The sequence below is a fragment of the Mya arenaria genome, chromosome 12, assembly GCF_026914265.1.
Source record: "Mya arenaria isolate MELC-2E11 chromosome 12, ASM2691426v1".
Classification (NCBI taxonomy): domain Eukaryota; kingdom Metazoa; phylum Mollusca; class Bivalvia; order Myida; family Myidae; genus Mya; species Mya arenaria.
Window position 1 is genome coordinate 49,045,536 of NC_069133.1, and position 22,717 is coordinate 49,068,252.

At 34.0% G+C, this 22,717-nt stretch overlaps 1 protein-coding gene across 10 annotated transcripts in view; it reads right to left on the reverse strand.

Moving 5' to 3' along the window:
- Positions 1-22,717, reverse strand: part of LOC128211003 (Kv channel-interacting protein 4-like) — a 422,182-nt gene that overhangs the window by 83,009 nt on the left and 316,456 nt on the right. For 9 of the 10 annotated variants that reach the window (XM_052915372.1, XM_052915369.1, XM_052915371.1 and 6 more), the window contains one exon: positions 22,267-22,290. In XM_052915372.1, coding sequence (XP_052771332.1) covers positions 22,267-22,290 — 24 coding nt within the window. Of the gene's footprint in view, positions 1-10,643; positions 10,801-22,266; positions 22,291-22,717 lie in introns of those variants that run through there. The other variant, XM_052915373.1, reaches the window with a different exon arrangement.

The window sequence follows — 22,717 nt, forward strand, 5'->3', positions numbered from 1 at the left end:
TCAGATAGTAAAAACACCTGAATGGGTTTGGTTTTAACTTTTCGCTATATATACAATTCCTCAGTTCTTTTAGCCAATCATTGCACGTCCTCAACATAATGTGTACAATTAACAAACTCTTTTTCACCAAACAACATCTCTTTAAGGAAGCATTTGAATCTTGTTTACGCAACCCCTGAGATTCGCAGACAAAATAAGACAATATTTTACTCTTGTTTAATTACGAGGCTGTCAATGGAGATCCGTTAGAGATATATCATAAGCCATCAAACATTTCTATTGTATAATTATTATGAACCTTTTGACGCAACTAAATTGCGATTATCGTTTAAATAATGCATTTGCTGACATTTAATGATCGGAATATGAAAATACTGTTCTCTTCTTTATATATATCTATATATTCATTGAGGGAGACATTTCTCGAAAAAGGCGGTATATTTTGCCTAGATAATGTGGACAAACCACTTCTCCGTGCAGTATGTTTGATAAAATTTGCAGTATACTATGAAACTCTTATTTTAATTTTGCGTTTTGTTCTACACGTTGTCATCACGTTGTGATCAGGTTGCCAGATATGTTATGACGACCTGTGGTTTCCGTCTTCAACATAAAAGCTTTCTTTAAGAGAGGCTTTAAACCTCAATTAACTTCATTGCAGACAACAACTGAATGGCATTAACACGAGTGGGTTCTTTGCTTTAAATCTATTCGAATACAATCTCACTTGCTCAATATGTTATCATTGTATAATACCTGTGCTTTGAAGTTGTTCAACGAAGTGCACCCCTATTGAATTATCAAGTATGCACAAGTTTGATCCGGTTGTTTGACCTGTTTCCATGTCCCAACTATAGCTGGATTAAGTTTGGTACACTAGTTTTGGTTTATGTTTTGTATTATTTTACTCAGCATCGTTCTAACATAAAATGAAAGCTATCTTCATATTCATAATAACCATTTTTCATTTTGTAAAGTAACTTTTAAAAGAAATTGACTAAATGATAGTACACACTGAAACATGCATTCCTTAACAGTATTTAATAATTGTCTAAGATTCGAATTACAGAGACGTTTGCAATAAAGCCTACACCTATTTTCTAGTTCTATGATATCAAGACATAGTGCTTTTGAAAGCTATTAGTGGTAAAAGTAACTATTAGCCGGCGTCTGCAGAAGAACCAATCACTTATTTCGTTCCCTGTTGTTGCATTAAGATGTATCTCTTATATTATATTTGGTGCATGTAAAGCTCTTTAATCAATTCATGAAACAGCTTACTGTGCACAATACATGTATTTAAGCTGTATTTTAGAAGCGCGTACAGTTTACAAAAGAAACTCCATCGTATCAGATTTCCGGCGGGATATCATGTTTCTTATAAATTAATTCAAATATATAAATAGGTACGAGTGTAACAATATTGTTCAACTAGCCTTTGGCATTACTACGCTTACACAAGAGGAGATCGTGCATGATTGTTTTGTGGTATCGAGGGACAAATTATATTCATTGGCACAAAACGTACGACGAAGTGGTTTACTTACCTATAACGAACACATATTTATCCACAACTTTCATGCACCATCTATTAAAATATCTTAAAATTACTTCCATTTCTTATTTGTAAATGAGCTAACACATGATGCCATTCATCAGATTCTGAAATAATAATTCCGTTGCAAAATGCATTTCATCTCAATTTGGAATATATGTGTTATCCCTCTCTGTGAATAACAATGTCTCTTATTTCTCAAAAACAGGAATGGATTGCAATTCAATATGTTATGAAACTGAAATGCGCTATTGTTTTAAATATAAAATATCTAGTAACTCATATCAGGAAAGCAGGAACCCTATATTCGTAACCATAACACATATTTTATAGTACACTGATGTCTTTTGAATGCAATACAGACTGATCTCTACTGTTTATTACGCTTTTGATCTTATGCTGAATCCATGGCAACAAGATCATTCTAATTTAATGAGACCTGTTGTTAAATAAGATTAAAATGCCACACATTCTACGACGTATATAAAGATGAAGGCAATCGATGCACCACTCATATTTGTGATATCTAATAAATTTGACAAGTAAGCCATGAGAGCAAATACAACCTTTTAGGGGTTGTCAACAAATTATTTTTAACAACAACATAGCTTATTTTTATAGAATAAAATATTCACTGACGCATGTCATATCGAACAATTCCAGTGTGTATGTAACATACCTTGTTTGTACCATTCAGTTAGACATAAAGACCGTGAACAAAGATTGTCAACATATTTGTATGTGACATTGTGTTGTCAAAGCCTACCGTTGCTAATCAGATGGTTACAAAGAAAGTATTCATACTCAAAGAAGACTCATGCTACTTGCTTTTTGTCCTAGCCAAGCGCAACACGTTACAGTCCATTTTTTGTTACATCAAAACCGTCGACAACATCCGCCAATTTTATACAAGTACTGGTACTTTGACCACATGTTTTATATAGGTTAGTGATTTGATTGGTTTGCCGTAATTATTGGATCAAAGTTGATGAGCCAATACATATATAGGTTCACTTTGACAATACAAAAGACTAAACCCTTTTTTAACAATTCGGTGCAGGGCTCTGTGTAGTCTGTAGAATAATCTATGCCAAATATGAATCTTTTCATTATGCAAAGTTCTATCGCTTCCGACCAGATGAATCTTTTATCTAAATGAATACATCGAATCATTGTATACCCATCTCCTATTAGACAATTGGTCTTACATTTAAAATGGATCCTCATTCGTTATTTTGTGTCATTAGTTAATTCATTCAATAAAATAATTAAAGTGCTTCGCTAGGGCTGGGTGTATCAGCATAACATTGAAAAAGAAAGTGAATGCATATAACTAGACATATTTGATTTGATTTAGCAGATGTCGAAATAAAATGACCTAAAGCATATGCTAATGAAACGTTTTACTTCGAAAACGGGCCTGACTCTTTAACCATAAAATTGCGAATCAGTCCAGAGAAGAGGTGATGACAATTGTCACTTCAGCAGGATTGCGCAACAAACGAACAACACAAACCCTTGTAGTCTAGTTTGTTTAATTAAGTAATATTATTATGTTTTTGAATGAACAGATGAAAAGCAGAATCTCATTCAACAACGTCTGCATTAGTTCCTTTATTTGAATGCAGAACGTTTATATTTAAAACAGCATCATAACGTACACATGCATAATACAGCTTCAAGCAAAATACATCAACTCAACGCCGAATTATTTCAAACATAACGATTTATCAGTCAATTTTGTTCAATCCTTTTGAACACTTTAATTGATTTATTTAGAGATTTTTTATTACTAATTCTGACCTGACGTTATTACACAACCCGTTAAGAAAATAAAATTTCATATTTATTCCAGACCTGCTCGCATGTGTTTATTTACCACGTAAAGCGTGTTTACGTATTTAATGATGACCTGTAAGAGAAAGAAAAAAACAATATACAACAACTGCGTTGAGATAATTAGGAACCCATTTGTTGTACTGAAGTGCTCCGTCGACTAAATGTACAATCCATTATTATTTTCATTTTCTTCTGGTGTTCAGATTCTCAACATTTTCGCTTATTGTGTGATATATTTCTTGAACCAGGGCCGGTATTCTTAAAACATCTTCAGTCATTTTTTAACGTATGTCAATTTCCAAAGTTAATAATCTCACTTGTCATATGATATTATAACGGAATGATATCTTAACTGTTGTTTTTTTTTCACGTTAATTGTATGTTATATACTTTTCTTTGGTAAAAAGGTTGGTCTTTTTATCAGCCGAAAAACACAAATTTTGTAAGACGACAACATTAAAGGATGCCAGTTTTAAGTTATCAAGCTAATAAAAAATGAAAGTTACAAATCAAACTTGGTCGTTATGGGTACCATAAAACATTCATAAAAGAAAAAGTTATCCTGATATAAAGCCTGCCTGGTTCATCATTTAACGAAAAAAAAAATATGTTAAAGAATGTAAAAAAGGCCCAACTTTACTTAATTATATACTAATTAGATGAGATGTATAAGTTCACAGAAAAAATAACTTATTATAAAATATATTTTATGAAACACGCCCGTTCCAAGAATATGAAACATTTACTACACCCTACATACATCCCGACCACATTAACACCTTTATACGTTATTCCCGTCTTGGTACTAAACTGATTGGCTTCCGGCCACGCTAACACCTTTATACATTAAAGCCGTTCTGGTACTTGATTGTTGGGCTTCCGACTATGCAAACACCTGTATACAATAAATGTTTTAAAGACATTTGGAAACGTGACATAAGCAAGTATAACACTAGTAACCCGAGTATGTGAAAATTGATTGAGTTCATTTTATCAAATAAAAGATAGGTGTTAAATCGTTTGTGTACTGATATAAACAAAGCTAATGAGATAACAAAATTGCTTAAAATACTATCCTTTAGTTACAAGTGTATGTCTAAATATGTTTTGTTTCTGTATTATTTGTATTTATTAACCAACCTTTTGTGTTATAGTGCTAACTAGTATTTATAATAAACCCGTCTAGGTACTTAATTGTTGGGCTTCCGACAATGCACACCTATATACATTATTCTCGTCTAGGTACTTTGTGTCGTGCTTCCGGCCATGCTAACAACTCTATACATTATACCCGTCTAAATACTAAACTGTTTGCCTTCCGGCCAGGCTAACACCTGTATACAATATACTCGTCTTGGTTTTGAGTTGTTGGGTTTCTAGCCCTACTTACACCTTTAGACATTATACATGTCTTGTTACTTAACTGTTGGACTTCCGACCATGCTCACCCCGTTTTACACTACAAACGTCTGGGTACTAAATCGTTATCCTTCCGGTCCTGCTAACTCCTTTATACATTATACCCGTCTGGGTTTTTACTGTTGGACTTCCGACCACGGAAACAATATACGTGATACCTTGAGGTAACGTCAGGCTAGCAAGTGCATTATACATTCACAAGAAGGTAAAGTTGCATGTATATATATCAATACAGGAAACTAATGAGATTTGTTAAACCACGGGTAGGTGGCAACATATGTCTAAACACTTTACTATCGACTATTTTATTTGCAGAATGCTTGATAATAGAACAGGTTTTAGTTGTCTTATTCTTTTTGTGTGAACCAGAACCCTTACGAGTATGATCATACTTGTAGAAACAATCATAGTTATATATCTAGTCTGAATTTTCCTTAAGGATACTATTTACATAATGGAATGGCAACAGGTTTAAGTTATGTTTTACATATTTACATATCCAGATGGACGTCATAGTAATTTGTTTGATTGGCACTTGTTTATGAACATACATTCAAACACGCTTACCTTTGGAACAAAAACATAGTACTATCCAGTCTAGAAAGGAACAGTTCACACACCTCGCTTGAAGTCGACCAAAGAGGCCAGGGGTTTCTACTTCCCGTGAATCGTCAGTTTGGTCAACTGAGCTTATGCTCGAGTAAAACATATTAAATATTTATCCATTAAATGTGTAAATTATATTACAAGCATTAAGCAGCCCTCTTTCTGCAGTTCGTGTTCAAACTCATTATACTTCTTCAAGGGAATGTTCCTTATTACTAAATCATTCTCCCCAAAACACATCTCCTATAAGAAAGCTTTTGAATCCTGTTTTACACAACCCTTGAGACTCACAGACTAAATACGACAATGTTTCAACTCTTGTTTAATTACGAAGCCGTCAATGTTAATCAACAGTTCCTAGAGTCAAATTAGTCGGCGATAAGTGACTTAACTCCATTGCGATAATTGTTTGTAGCTTGCACCGGTCGATCATTGGCTGTTTTACTTAATCAAAACATGATCTGTTATGTTCACTTTTGTGACCACTCTCATAGCGTTCAGCTAAACGACTATTTTCCATCTCATAGAACATTTTCTCGGCCATGCCAGCATTGACCCACTGCAATACTTTAAGTGACCTTCACTATTGTTATGATTATACCTCAACAATCACAATCAACATGATACTATTACACTCAGAATCAATTGAATGCTATACAAATATGCCATTATCATTAATTTGAAAATAAAATGCACATTTGGCTCAAAATTACGGTTAGGCAACAAGTTATGATAAGATTTATTGTACTTTTATTAAAGCCGCTCTCTTCATTTAGTTTTACCAAATTTGTAAAAAAATGATATTGGAATCGCAAATACATTTTTTTCCAAACAATAATTTTCAAAATGCCCCGTACATTGCAGGGTCGTGTAGGTATTGGAAGCAAACTATATAAAACAAAGGTAAAAAGCTGTAAAATCGTTTGATTTTGTGAAGAACAAGTGCTGTGATATCTCATTGAAATTGTGATGTAAACCGTTGATATTTAATAATAGTTTGAAAGCGTGTGTTTGAACGCTTCAATGATCCTTCGTTTATCGTATACAATTCAATAAGTAGATTGCTGATAGATTGTCATAGGCTTATATGCATTTGAACAAAAACAAACTCTATATGACAAATGTTTTGCATGTGAATTAACAACTGTATATTTAACATGTACCAATTATTCATTATTTGCAGCGTTCTGACTTTAAACGAAACCTATCTTAATTATCATAATAACCCATTTTTTATTTTGATAATGACGTTTTAGAGAATTGGCTTAATGATAGTAGACACTGAAACATTTATTCCATACTCAGTATTTAATAATTGCCTAGTAGTCAAATTACAGAGACGTATGCAATAAAACCTTCACCTATGGTCTAGTTTTATGATATCAATACATAGAGCTTTTGAAAGCTATTAATGGTTAAAGTTGCTATTAGCTGGCGTCTGCAGAAGACCCAATCACTTCTTTCGCTCCCTGCTGTTGCATTAAGATGTATCTATTATATTCAATTTGGTTCATGTAAGAATCTTTAATCAATTCAGGGAAAAGCTTGCTGTGTATTGTACATAAAATTAGCTGTATGCTTTGAAGCGCGTACAGTTTACAAAGAAAACTCCGTCGTATCAGATTTCCGGCGGGAAATCATGTTTCTTATATACTTATTAAAATATATTAATGTGTACGCGTGTTACAATATCATTTACTTAGCCTTCATCATTACTACGCTTACACAAACCTTACGACGAAGTGGTTTACTTACCTATAAAGAACACATATTTATCCACAACTTTCATGCACCATCTATCGAAATATCTTAAAATTACATCCATTTCTTATTTGTAAATTAGTTAACACATGTTGCCGTTTATCAGATTCTGGAATAACTATTCCGTTGCAAAGTGCATTTCATTTCAGTTTGGAATAAATGCGTTATCATTCTCTGTGAATACCAATGCCATATTTTCCTTCAAAACAGACAAGGATTCCAATTGAAACGTTATGAAAAAAATATGCACTATTGTTTTAAATATAAAGTATCTAGTAACTCATATCAACAAAGCGACTACCCAATATTCGTAACAGTAACACATATTTCATACTGCAGATGCCTTCTTAATGCAATACAGACTGATCCCTACTGGCTATTACGTTTTAGATCTAATGGTGAATCCATGGCAACAAGATCATTCTAATTTAACGAGACCTTTTGTTAAATAAGATTAAAATGCCACACATTGTACGACGCATATAAAGATAAAGGCAATCGATGCATTGCTTATATCTGTGATATTTAATAAAGTTGACGAGTAAGCCATGAGGGCGAAAACGTCCTTTCAAGGGTTGTCTACAAATTATGTTCAACAACAACAACATAACTTATTTTTTATAGAAAAAAAAATACGGACGCATGTTATATCGAACCATTACAGTGTATATGTAATATATATTGTTTGTTACTTTCAGCTAGACATAATCCCGTGAACAACTATTGTCAACATGTTTTAATTGGACGTTGAGCTTTTAAAGCCTACCTTTGCTAATCAGTTGGTTTAAAGGGTATTCATACTCAAAGAAGACTGGTGATAATTGCTTTTTGTCCTAGGCAAAGGCAACACGCTACAGTCCATTTTTGTTACATCAAAACCGTCGACAACATCCGCCAATGTTACACAAGTATTGGTACTTTCACCACATGTTGTATTCAGGTTAGTGATTTGATTGGTTAACCGTACTTATTGGATGAAAGTTAATGAGCCAATACATATTTAGGTTCAATTGACAATACAAAGGACTAAACCCTTGCTAAACAATTCGATGCAGGGCTCTGTGTGGTCTGGAAAATAATCCATGCCATATATGAATCTTATGATGCAAAGTTATTTCGCTTGTGACCAAATAAATCTATTATCTAAATGAATACACCGAAACATTGTATATCCATATCATGTATGACGATTGGTACTACATTAAAAATGATCCTCAATCGTTATTTTGTGTTATTAGTCAATTCATTCAATAAAATCATTGAAGTGCTTCACTAGGTCTGGTTATATAGGCATTACATTGAAAAAGAAGGTGCATGAATATAACTTAAAATATATTGGATTTTAATAAACAGATGTACTAAATAAAATGACTTAAGCCATAAAATAACGATACGTTTTACCTTAAAAACGGGCCTGACTCTATAACCAGAAAACCGCGAATCAGTCCATAGAAGATGCGATAAAAGTTGTCACTTCAGCAGGACTGCCATATTCAGGACTGTTTAGCTGGATGTAGAGTGTCAACGATATGCGCAAGAAAAGGCCATCACACACCCTTGTCGTCAAGGTTGTTTCACATAGTAATATAATGATGTAGTTTTTGAATGAACACATGAAAAGCAAAAGCTCATTCCACAACGCCTGCATTATTTCTTAGATAAAAAAGGAACAATATTTACACATGATATTGTGCAAAATATTTCAAACAGATTTATCAGTCTATATTGATGGTCATTGTAATATTAAGAGATTTTCTGTTTTTTAATCTGATCTTGAGTAATTACTCAACTCGTTAAGAAAATAAAACTTCACATTCAATCCAGACCTGCTCGCATGTGTTTAATTACCACGAAAAACGTGTTTACGTATTTAATGATGATTTCAAAGAGGGTGAGAAAAAAACAATATACAACGACTGCGTTAAGAGATAATGAGGAATCCGTTTGTTGTACCGAGGTGCTCCGTAGACAATATGTATAAACCATTATTATTTTCATTCTCTTCCGGTGTTCAGATACTCAACATTTTCGCTTGTTGTGTGATATATTTCTTGATCCAGGACCGGTATTCATAAAACATCTTAAGTCATTTCCTAACTTAAGTCAATTTCCTTAGTTAAGTATCCCACTGATCAAATGATATAATACCTGATATCTAATATATTCACAGTAAATATATGTAATATAGTTTTTTTGGTTAAAAAGGTTCGTGTGTTTGTAAAAAATTAGACTAAGAAAATTTAAGGCATTTGACTTTAGATGAAACAAGTGATTTAATTAAAACGTTATATGAATACTGAACCAGAAACACAAATTATAGAGGACAGTAACAAAATCATAGGGTGGCCGTGTTTTAGTTTCTTAGCAGTAATAAATAACACAAACGATTTTGATAGCTATGGACTCCATACAGCATTCAAGAAAGCAGTAGTTATCCGTACAACATGATATGTAGCCAGCCTGGTTCATCAATCAACGAAAATAATAAATACGTTAAAATATGTAAGGAAAATGCACAACGTCAATTCCACTATATTGTCAATAGATGAGATTCATTAGTTCACAGAAAAAATAACTCTGAAATATATATTTTTGCAACAAGCACGTTCCATTAAAATCTGTTCTGTTCTGTTCATAAATATGAAACAACTACAGCACCTTACATATATTCCGACCATGCTAACACCTTTATTCATTAATCCAGTGCTAAACTGTTTGGCTTCCGGCCACGCTAACACCTTTATACATTATATCCGTCTTGGTACAATATTGACGGGCTTCCGGCCGTGCTAACAACTTCATAAATTAAACCCGTAAAAAATACTAAACGGTTTGCCTTCTGGTCACGCTAACACCTGATTACATTATACTCGTCTTGCTATTAAATTGCTGGGCTTCTAGCCCTGTTAACATATATATACATAATACTTATATTATACTGGGTACATAATAGTTAAGCTTCCGGTCATGCTAACACCTTTATGAATTATACCCGTCTGGATTCTAATTGTTAAGCTTCCGGCCACTCTAACATTATACGTGATACCTTGAGGTAAATTCAGGCTTACAAGCGAATTAACCATATCTACATTCACAAGTAGATAAAGTTGCATGTATATATTTCAATACAAGAAACTAATTAGCTTTGTTAAACCACGGGTAGGCGGCAACATATGTTTAAACACTTTACTATCGACTATTTTATTTGCAGAATGCTTGATGAAAGAACAGGTTGTAGTTGTCTTATTCTTTGTTTGTGTACCAGAACACTTACGGCGATGATCATACTTGTAGAAACAATCATAATTATATATATAATCTGAATTTTCCTTAAGGACAGTACTTACATATCTGAATGGCAACAGGTTTAATTTATGTTCTACATATTTACATACCCAGATGGATGTAATAGAAATTTGTTTGATTGAAACTCGTATTTGAACATACAGTCAAACACACTTACCTTTGGAGCAAAAACATAGTATTATCCAGTCTATAAAGGAACACTTCACACACCTCGCTTGAAGTCGACCAAAGAGGCCAGGGGTTTCTACTTCCCGTGAATCGTCAGTTCGGTCAACTGAGCTTATGCTCGAGTAAAACATATTAATTATTAATCCATTAAAAGTGTAAATTATATTACAAGCCTTTATCAGCCCTCTTTCTGCATTTCATGTTCAAACTCATTATACTTCTTCAACGGAATGTTCCTTAATACTAAATCATTCTCCTCAAACACATCTCCTATAAGAAAGCTTTTGAATCCTGATTTACGCAACCCTTGACACTCACAGACTAAATACGACAATGTTTCAACTCTTGTTTAATTACGAAGCCGTCAATGGAACTCCGTTCTTCATTGATCATAAACCATCAACAGTTCCTACAGTCAAATTAGTCGGCGATAATTGACGTAACTCCATTGCGATTATTGTTTGTAGCTTGCATAAGTCGATCATTGGCTTTTTTACTCTATCATAACATGATCTACTATTTTCAGTTTTCGAGACTACTCTCATAGCATTCAGCTTAACAAGTTTTTCCAATCTCATAGCACTGGTGAAACATGGAGCATACCTACACGGTCGCGTGATTCTCCGCTATTTTCCAAAGCCAAGAGCTATTCAAATATCTATTGTACGATCATAATACATGCAATTGAAAATATACTGGTACAAAAGATATTGTAATGACTGGATTTTTATGTATTCATAATAAAGAGCAAAACATATAGCACTACATGCGAGGTTTTACTGCAAAGTCCAAACAATTCTGTTTTCGATGATATCTTGTCACCTATCTTCCCATTGTTTGAAGCTACCAATTACACTACCGCCTTACATTTGAATATTTATGTATGGCATCTACGGCTTTCTTGTTTATATATTTTCAGAAATCGGGACATTTCTTGAATTATAGTTTCTTAACAATTCACGTTCCGGTATTATTCAATTAAAGTCCTCGTAGGTCAATACTTTTATATCACCCAGGTGATTGCTTTTGATTTTCCTATATAAAGTATTGTAGCTCTAGATATTCGCGATCAAGATGAAAGAGTAGGGCGATCATTAATAAGCGAGTCAAATAAAAAGTAACTTTCTCGGTCATGCCAGCATTGGCTTAGGTCAATACTATTCACATTCACTATTGTTATGGTAATACCTTTGTCACTTCACACTAGTTTAGGCCAAAAGTTAATCGGTTTGGAAAACATCTAAATAAAATGATACTATTGAACTCAGAATCAATTGAATGCGATAATGATATGCCAAAATTATACATTAGAAAACAAAATACACATTTGGCTCTAAATGACAGTTATGCAACACATCAATGACAAAATTAAATGTACGGGGAACTTCCAGATGTGCATTTACAAACATCAAACAAATAATGCCGCTCTCTTCATTTAATTGTACTAAATATGGAACGATATGATATTGGAAAGGTAAATACAGGCCCTTTTTCCCAAATAATGATTTACAAAATGCACCGCACATTGTAGGGTTACGTAGGTATCGGCAGCAAAAAAAATATAATCACAAACGTAAATGGCTGTAGAGCGGTTTGGTTTTGTGGAAAACAATTGCTTTGATATCTCTTTGAAATTGTGATGTAAACAGTTGATACCTAACTTAGTAAGTTTAAAAGTTTGAACGCTTCAAACATCCTTCGTATATGATATACAATTTAAAAAAGAAGAGTGCTCATAGATTCTTATAGGCTTATATTCATTTGAATCAAAACTATCTCTATATGAAAAATGATTTTTCATGTGGATTAACTTCTGTATATTTAAAATTTATCATTCTTCATGTGCAGCGTTCTGACTTTAAACGAGGTATCTTAATAAACATAATAACCCATGTTAAGTGAAAATTAGTATAATTTTGTTAATGACGTTTAGATTGATTGGCTAATTGATATTAAAAAATGAAAGATGTATTCCTATCCAAGTATTAAATAGTACTCTAGTGTCCGAATTACAGAAACGTTTGCAATAAAGCCTATAGCTATAGTCTCGTTCTATGATATAGTGCTTTTGAAAGCTATAAGTGGTTAAAGTAGCAATAAGCTTGCATCTGCAGAAGAACCAATCACTTTTTTCGTTCACTGCTATTGCATTTGGATGTATCTACTACTATACTTAATTTGGTTCATGAAAAGCTCTTAAATCAATTCATCGAAAAGCGTGCTGTAAATTGTACTTAAAATTTAATTGTATGAGTTGAAGCGCTTACAGTTTACACAGGAGACTCAGTCGTATCAGATTTCCGGCGGGATATCATGTTTCTTATATAGTGTTTAAAATATATTAATGGTACGCATGTTACTATAACATTTACGTAGCCTCCATCATTACTACGCTTACACAAGAAGAAATCGTAAATGATTGTTTTATCAAAATTTACATTTTACATATAATTATATAAAATTTACATTAAATTTACATTTTACTGGCCGTGCCAAGGCGGTACCTAACAATCCTTAATAAACATACCTAGTCTTTTTTTATATATAGTATAAATGCACTGTGGTGTTTGTGGAGTTTTGTGCTGTGTTTCCATGTTTCTTGTTTGTGTGTTTTTTTATTTTTTTATTTTGTGTTCAATGTCTTTGGCGTTTACCAAGTGCCATTAAACCGGGTTTATGTTTAAACTTTTTGCTACTGAGCTTGTTTCTGTAGTTTTTCACACGAGTATTGTGGTATCGAGGGACAAAAAAAATGGCACAAAACTTACGACGCAGTGGTTTACTTACCTATATCGAACACATATTTATCCACAACTTTCATGCACAATCTATTAAAATATCTTAACATTACATCCATTTCGTATTTGTAAATGAGTTAACACATGATACCGTTCAACATATTCTGAAATAACGATTCGGCTGCAAAGTGCATTTCATTTCTGTTTAGAATATATGCGTTATCACTCTCTGCGAATAACAATGTCACGTTTCATTAAAAACAGGCATGGGTTGCAATTCAATATGTTATGAAAATGATACACATTATTGTTTCAGATATAAAATATACAGTAACTCCTATCAACAAAGCAGTTACCCTATATTCCTAACAGTAACACATATTTTATAGTACACTGATGTCTTTTATATGCAATACAGACTGATCTCTACTGGTTATTACGCTTTTGATCTTACGGTGAATCCATGGCAACAAGAACATTCTATTTTAATGAGACTTTTTTGAGATAAGATTAAAATGCCACACAATATACGACGTATATACAGATGAAGACAATCGATGCAACGCTCATATTTGTGATATTTAATAAAGTTGGCGAGTAAGCCTTGATTGCAAAAAGGTCCATTTAGGGCTTGTCTAGAAATTATGTTTAACAACAACACAACCTATTGTTAATGGAATAAAAATATTTACGGTATATAAACATAAAATTGAAAAAAAGTCCATTGATATAACCAGACTTTTTCACTTTTATTAGCAGATGTACTATATAAAATGACATAAGCTATAAACTAAGGATACGTTTTACGTTGAGAACGGGCTTGACTCTATAACCAGAAAATCGCGAATCAGTCCAGATAAGACGCGATGAAAGTTGTCACTTCAGCAGGATTACCAAATTCAAGACTGTTTAGCTGGATGTAAAGTGTCAACCATATTCGCAACAAAAGGCCAACACAAAGATTTGTCATCAAGTTTGTAATATTAAGCAATATATTATATGCACACTATTTACACATCATTATTACTTAAAACAACATCAGAGCGTACACATGCAAAATACAGCGTCAAGCAAACGAACACAGCTTCGAATCATTTCAAACGGATTTATCAGTCGATGTTGATGTTCATTGTAATATTAAGAGATGTTCTGCTTCTTCGTCTGATCTTATGTAATTACACAACTCGTTAAGAAAATAAAATTTTATATTCATTCCAGACCTGATCACATGTGTTTGATTACCACGAAAAGCGTGTTTGCGAATTTAATAATGACTTGTTAGAGTGAAATACCCCAACTGCATTGCGATATTGAGGAATTCGTTTGTTGTAGCGAGGTGCTCCGTAGACAAAATGTATAATCCATTATTAATTTCATTCTCTTCCGGTGTTCAGATACTCAACATTTTCGTTTGTTTCAAGCTGTATTTCTTGATCCAGGACCGGTATTCATAAAACTTATTTCCTAAATTCGGCAATTTTCTAAGTTAAGTACCAACTTGTCAAATGATATGATTACTGATATTTATAATAAATATTTCATATTAAATATAAATAAAATCTGTTTTTGACAAAAAAGGTTCGTTTTATTTTGTTTAAAATTAGACAACGAAATGTTTAGGAATTCGATTTAAGTTGAAACGGTTTAGTTAAGATGTTCTATGAAAACTGACCCAAAACACAAATTATAAAGGACAACAACCAAAATCATAGGGTGGCCGTATTTAAGTTCTCTTAACAATAATAAATGAAACATACAAATTCGGTAGTTATGGGTTCCATAAATTATTCACGAAATCATTTAATTTAGTTATCAGTTCTAAATTTTATATAGACTGCCTGGTTCATCAATTAACGAAAATAAGAAATAAGTTAAAGAAGGTAAGGAAACGGCCCAATGTCAATTGTACTAAATAGATGAGACGCATTAGTTCACAGAAAAAATAGCTCTCAAATATATTTTATGCAACACGCCCGTTCAATGAATATGCAACAATTACAACATACATTCTGTCCACATTAGCACTTTTATAGATTTTACCCGTCTTGGTACTAAATTGTTTGGCTTACACCCACGCTAACACCTTTATACATTATACTCGTCTGGGTACTTAATAGTTGGGTCCGGCCATGCTAACACCTTTATACATTATACACGTCTGGGTACTTAATTGTTGGGTCCGGCCATGCTAACACCTTTATACATTAGACACGTCTGGGTACTTAATTGTTGGGTCCGGCCATGCTAACACCTTTATACATTATACTCGTCTGGGTACTTAATCGTTGGGTCCGGCCATGCTAACACCTTTATACATTATACACGTCTGGGTACTTAATTGTTGGGTCCGACCATGCTAATACCTTTATACATTATACTCGTCTGGGTACTTAATCTTTGGGTCCGACCATGCTAACACCTTTATACATTATACTCGTCTGGGTACTTAATTGTTGGGTCCGACCATGCTAATACCTTTATACATTAGACTCGTCTGGGTACTTAATCTTTGGGTCAGGCCATGCTAACACCTTTATACATTATACTCGTCTGGGTACTTAATTGTTGGGTCCGACCATGCTAATACCTTTATACATTAGACTCGTCTGGGTACTTAATCGTTGGGTCCGGCCATGCTAACACTTTTATACATTAGACTCGTCTGGGTACTTAATCGTTGGGTCCGGCCATGCTAACACCTTTATACATTATACTCGTCTGGGTACTTAATTGTTGGGTCCGACCATGCTAATACCTTTATGCATTAGACTCGTCTGGGAACTTAATCTTTGGGTCAGGCCATGCTAACACCTTTATACATTAGACTCGTCTGGGTACTTAATCGTTGGGTCCGGCCATGCTAACACTTTTATACATTAGACTCGTCTGGGTACTTAATCGTTGGGTCCGGCCATGCTAACACCTTTATACATTAGACTCGTCTGGGTACTTAATCGTTGGGTCCGGCCATGCTAACACCTTTATACATTAGACACGTCTGGGTACTTAATCGTCGGGTCCGGCCATGCTAACACCTTTATACATTATACACGTCTGGGTACTTAATAGTTGGGTCCGGCCATGCTAACACCTTTATACATTATACACGTCTGGGTACTTAATAGTTGGGTCCGGCCACGCTAACACCTTTATACATTATACACGTCTGGGTACTTAATTGTTGGGTCCGACCATGCTAATACCTTTATACATTATACTCGTCTGGGTACTTAATCTTTGGGTCCGACCATGCTAACACCTTTATACATTATACTCGTCTGGGTACTTAATTGTTGGGTCCGACCATGCTAATACCTTTATACATTAGACTCGTCTGGGTACTTAATCTTTGGGTCAGGCCATGCTAACACCTTTATACATTATACTCGTCTGGGTACTTAATTGTTGGGTCCGACCATGCTAATACCTTTATACATTAGACTCGTCTGGGTACTTAATCGTTGGGTCCGGCCATGCTAACACTTTTATACATTAGACTCGTCTGGGTACTTAATCGTTGGGTCCGGCCATGCTAACACCTTTATACATTATACTCGTCTGGGTACTTAATTGTTGGGTCCGACCATGCTAATACCTTTATGCATTAGACTCGTCTGGGAACTTAATCTTTGGGTCAGGCCATGCTAACACCTTTATACATTAGACTCGTCTGGGTACTTAATCGTTGGGTCCGGCCATGCTAACACTTTTATACATTAGACTCGTCTGGGTACTTAATCGTTGGGTCCGGCCATGCTAACACCTTTATACATTATACTCGTCTGGGTACTTAATTGTTGGGTCCGACCATGCTAATACCTTTATACATTAGACTCGTCTGGGTACTTAATCTTTGGGTCAGGCCATGCTAACACCTTTATACATTAGACTCGTCTGGGTACTTAATCGTTGGGTCCGGCCATGCTAACACTTTTATACATTAGACTCGTCTGGGTACTTAATCGTTGGGTCCGGCCATGCTAACACCTTTATACATTAGACTCGTCTGGGTACTTAATCGTTGGGTCCGACCATGCTAACACCTTTATACATTATACACGTCTGGGTACTTAATAGTTGGGTCCGGCCATGCTAACACCTTTATACATTATACTCGTCTGGGTACTTAATTGTTGGGTCCGGCCATGCTAACACCTTTATGCATTATACTCGTCTGGGTACTTAATTGTTGGGTCCGGCCATGCTAACACCTTTATACATTAGACTCGTCTGGGTACTTAATCGTTGGGTCCGACCATGCTAACACCTTTATACATTATACACGTCTGGGTACTTAATAGTTGGGTCCGGCCATGCTAACACCTTTATACATTATACTCGTCTGGGTACTTAATTGTCGGGTCCGGCCATGCTAACACCTTTATACATTATACACGTCTGGGGTCTTAATCGTTGGGTCTGGCCATGCTAACACCTTTATACATTATACACGTCTGGGTACTTAATCGTTGGGTGCGGCAATGCTAACACCTTTATACATTAGACTCGTCTGGGTACTAAATCGTTGGGTCCGGCCATGCTAACACCTTTATACATTAGACTCGTCTGGGTACTTAATCGTTGGGTCCGGCCATGCTAACACCTTTATACATTAGACACGTCTGGGTACTTAATCGTCGGGTCCGGCCATGCTAACACCTTTATACATTATACACGTCTGGGTACTTAATCGTCGGGTCCGGCCATGCTAACACCTTTATACATTAGACACGTCTGGGTACTTAATCGTCGGGTCCGGCCATGCTAACACCTTTATACATTAGACACGTCTGGGTACTTAATCGTCGGGTCCGGCCATGCTAACACCTTTATACATTATACACGTCTGGGTACTTAATCGTCGGGTCCGGCCATGCTAACACCTTTAAACATTATACACGTCTGGGTACTTAATCGTTGGGTCCGGCCATGCTAACACCTTTATACATTATACACATCTGGGTACTTAATTGTTGGGTCTGGCCATGCTAATACCTTTATACATTAGACTCAAAAGCAATCTCATAATTTTCAAAACGTCCCGTAAATGGCAGGGTCTCGTAGGTTTGGGCAGCAGAATATATACTTACAAAAGCAATAGGATGTAAAAAGGTTTGGGTTTAAGAAGAAGAAGTTCTGTGATATCTTATTTAAAAATTAAATTAAACAGTTGATATCTAATTCTTGTGTTTGAACGTTTCAAAGATGCCTCGATTAATATATACAATTAAAACTAGCAGATTATTGTTAGATTAACTTAGTCTTTATTCATTTAATCACAAACTATTTAGCCGGCACTATAAGAACCGTTGTTTTATTAGTCAAGCCAGTATCAAAGTTATAATGTTGAATAATTGTTCTATGATACATTACGATCGAAGTTTTCGAAAATGAGGCAAGAAATTATTTTAACCATTTAAATACTTAGACAAAAAAACTTATCTAATACATTGACCTATAAATAAAATAGCAGGTTAAATATATTTTAAATTGCCGCGTAAAACCGGTAGTCAGATGTGGTTAAAGGGTTGTCTCAGGAAAACTTTCCTCCCCCCCCCCCCCTCTAGTTGCAGTTCTCCTGATGTACGATATTAAAATGGTAGAAATAGATGTACATGAGTCTTTTGTTTGTTGACTTAAACTTCCAATGCAATTACCCGTGGTTTTGTTTTGAAAAATAATGTAGAGAAAAAAAAATAAACCTACATGTATAGTCTAGTTGCATAAAATCAGAACAGAACAGAACAGAAAGTGTGTTTAACTTAAGCATATATAGAGCACCGTTATAAACACAGACACAAATTTAATATTGCATTCATGAAAGAACTAATTGAATATTATAAAAAATAAATATTTTCCAACGTTCGTAATAGTTGGCGTTTACCACAGGACCAATTTTCGATCCCAGCGGTATCATTAGCATGCATGTCTTATCCTGTGTTATTTCCAACACAATGGCTCTTTAAAAAGTTCATAGTAAAGCGTGTTATGTACTGTGCATTCAGTGTTGTTGTATGTTGTTTAAGTGCGTACATTTGCTAAAAGAAATTTCTTCATATATATATATATATATATATATATATATATATATATATATATATATATATAATATATATGAGGCGGGATCACATTTACTTTTACTCCAATTGATGTATCACCAATATACTTTATTTGTTGATAAGAGACTTCCACAGTGCTTAGGTGAGTGGGGAAGGCCAACATTAAAACGCCAAAAGATAATGTTTTATTTAGTTTTCCGAACCGAATTTTTTCGGAAGCAAAACATACAGTCTTTGTGATATGTTTTGGAGTATTAAGGAGTTGACCAAATTTTACGATGTTTTCTATAAGATTTTGGATAAAGAAGCATTCACATGTTTTCGGAAAAAAAACTGTCGACATTATATCTTTGTGTCAAAATGTCCCAGACTACCCAACCAACAACGTCTTGTAGATTCTGTAGACGAGTTTGTAGATATATCATCAAATTAGAAAGAAATTTAATTAAATAATAAAAATAGTGTATTTAATTCATTTCCTGATTAAAAAATGCAAATATACTTCTTAAAATAACTGCAATCCCCACAAAACCTTAAGACATTGCTGAATGGGAAGTTCTGACAAATTTAACTTAAAAACATATTTATTTTGTATTAAGATCTTTCGGAAATAAATGTAAACGCTTTTTGATTGGAAATCTGATAAAATATCCCTGCGTAAAATTTGCTCAACTCTTAATAACATCTACACATGTTGCAACGAATAGACAAATTATGCTTGCTCAACCGAAACCTATTTAACAAAAACATAATGATTTTTAAACGTTTTAAGTGTTGCGCTTTCAAACGACTTTTGTCCCTCAAATGTACGTATGGAAACTTGTAAATATTGCAGTCAAAATAATGATCGTAATACAAACTCCAAATTCTCCAATATCTTGAAGATGTACATTATTATGATGGGGGACTACATCAGAAGCTGTATTTCCCGATAGCGACTGAGTTGCCTGACGTAGGTCTTAATGCGTTACATTCCTAAACAGACAATATAGCATGATTACTATGTTTCGACTGATTCTTAATTTGATTAAAGAATGATGTAAAAAAGTGACCACAGGGAACGACTTTAGCAATATCACATTATTGCATACTGAGTGAAACCGTTTAAATAGTAACATAATATGTATGACAACTCTAAAAGCTCGCTCTCACAGATTTACAGTTTTGACAACTTTTTGCGTAAATATCTGCAAACCACTGATATAAGACTGCTGACAAGAGATCAGACCGCAGATTTACTTATTTCTGTTCGAAAATTAATGTGTTATGCCTTAAAGCATTACTAACGGTTTAGGAAAAATGCACAAAACATCGATTTTTGAACTTAAACATAACAATCTGCGACCTAATTTTTTGTCAGCAGTCCTATATAACCCGTTTCCATTGATTTTCGCAAAAATTGGCTCGTTCCAAGACAAAAATTTAAAAAGATGTCAAAACGATCAATCTGTGAAAGTGCAGCTTTAAATTACACTACTGCTTCTTCAAAAAAGTATTATCAAACTGTTGACATTATTATGACACCACTCCACAACTGGTGGTTTATATAAACAAAAATAGAAATGCACCGTATACAATTGTACGGATGTGAGTAAGATGATTAACCTACGTAATGGATTTCCCGTAGATAAGATTCGAGTTGTTTCCCTTTGATTGTATTGAACCCATTATTTTCACACAAAAAAATCTCAAGTTGCGTAACAAGCTAAGAAACGACATTTGGTAAAATCGTTACTTATATTGTTTATTTGGATTATATGATTTACGGTGGGAAACTATTGCCTCGTCTTAAATTGTTCGTGAAAGCGGTCTTCTTGCTGTCTTAATATTTACTGTTCCGTCTAGTTTCACTGATTACAGGCTTAAGCAAAAAGCTTTCGGTTTTCTGATTGTTTATTTCGTGTGTTTACTGGCTGATAAGATTCAGTAATTTCTGGTAGACTTTTTTGTTCTAGTCAAAGAGTTTTCATGAAACTGGACACAGTTTCTAGTACCGTACATGTCTTAGTAAAGTCGTTAAAATATTCTTAATAGCCAAAGACGTATAAGTCACATGGTCGTCTTGTTCGATGAAATGTTGATTATAACGATATTTACAAACACTGAATTGTTCTATGCATCTTTAATTTATATAACGTATGTGTGACGAACAGAGAAGGCAAACAGTTATGCTATCAGTATACCAATAATGCATATAATTAATTAAGACAAAAGGCGATATACTTTTAATACGGCTTAGGCATGTAAACAGCCGCCAAATTAAAAGGAAGTAAAATCATGCCGTATTGTATTACCATATCATGAAGAAAGTGTTCTATGAAGAGGTTTAAAGCTGCACTCTCACAGATTGAACGTTTTTTTATGTTTTGTCTTGGAACGAGCCAGTTTTCCGAAAATCCATGGAAACCATTTATATAAGACTGCTGACAAAAAAACAGATCGCAGATTTTTATATTTAAGTTCAAAAATTGATGTTTAATGCATGACATATACTGAAATATGAAAATCTATGATCTGAGTTTTTGTCAGCTATCTTTAATCATTGGTTTGGAGATATTTACGCAAAAGTTTGCCCTTTCCAAGACAAAAAATAACAAATCTGTGAGAGTGCAGCTCTAATACTGAGTTTTAGTAGAAAACCCCAAATTTGAGTTTGATCATCATTCATTGGACTGCCCTGCAGAAATATGTCTACCTTCAGGACACACTATTTGTACACGCACTCACATATTATCTACATGTACGAAATCAAACAATCACCCGAGGAGGTAGGTTGTAGATATAAATAAAGTGAATAAAAGTGTATTTGACTCACCCATAGTTCCTGTCTGGGCCTTACCTGAAACGAAACAAGGATCATCAGTTATAATGATAAAATTATCATCAGTTATAATGATAAAATTATCATCAGTTATAATGATTAAACAAAATGTTCATCAGTTATAATGATTAAATGATCATCAGTAATAATAAATAAACAAATAGATCATCAGTTATAATGGATAAACAATATGATCATCAGTTATAATGGATAAACAATATGATCATCAGTTATAATAGACCACTTAAATGATTATCAGTTAAAATGAACCAACAAAATGATCATCAGTTATAATAAACCAACAAATTATAACTTAAAACTCATGTAAACAGACACATATTTTCTACATGTCTTAGAAATATGCAATTTTATGTTCCATTGATCAGATACTTAATTACTTAAAGTCAGTCTCTGGTTTTACCAATTCATTATTTTTCTTTCAATA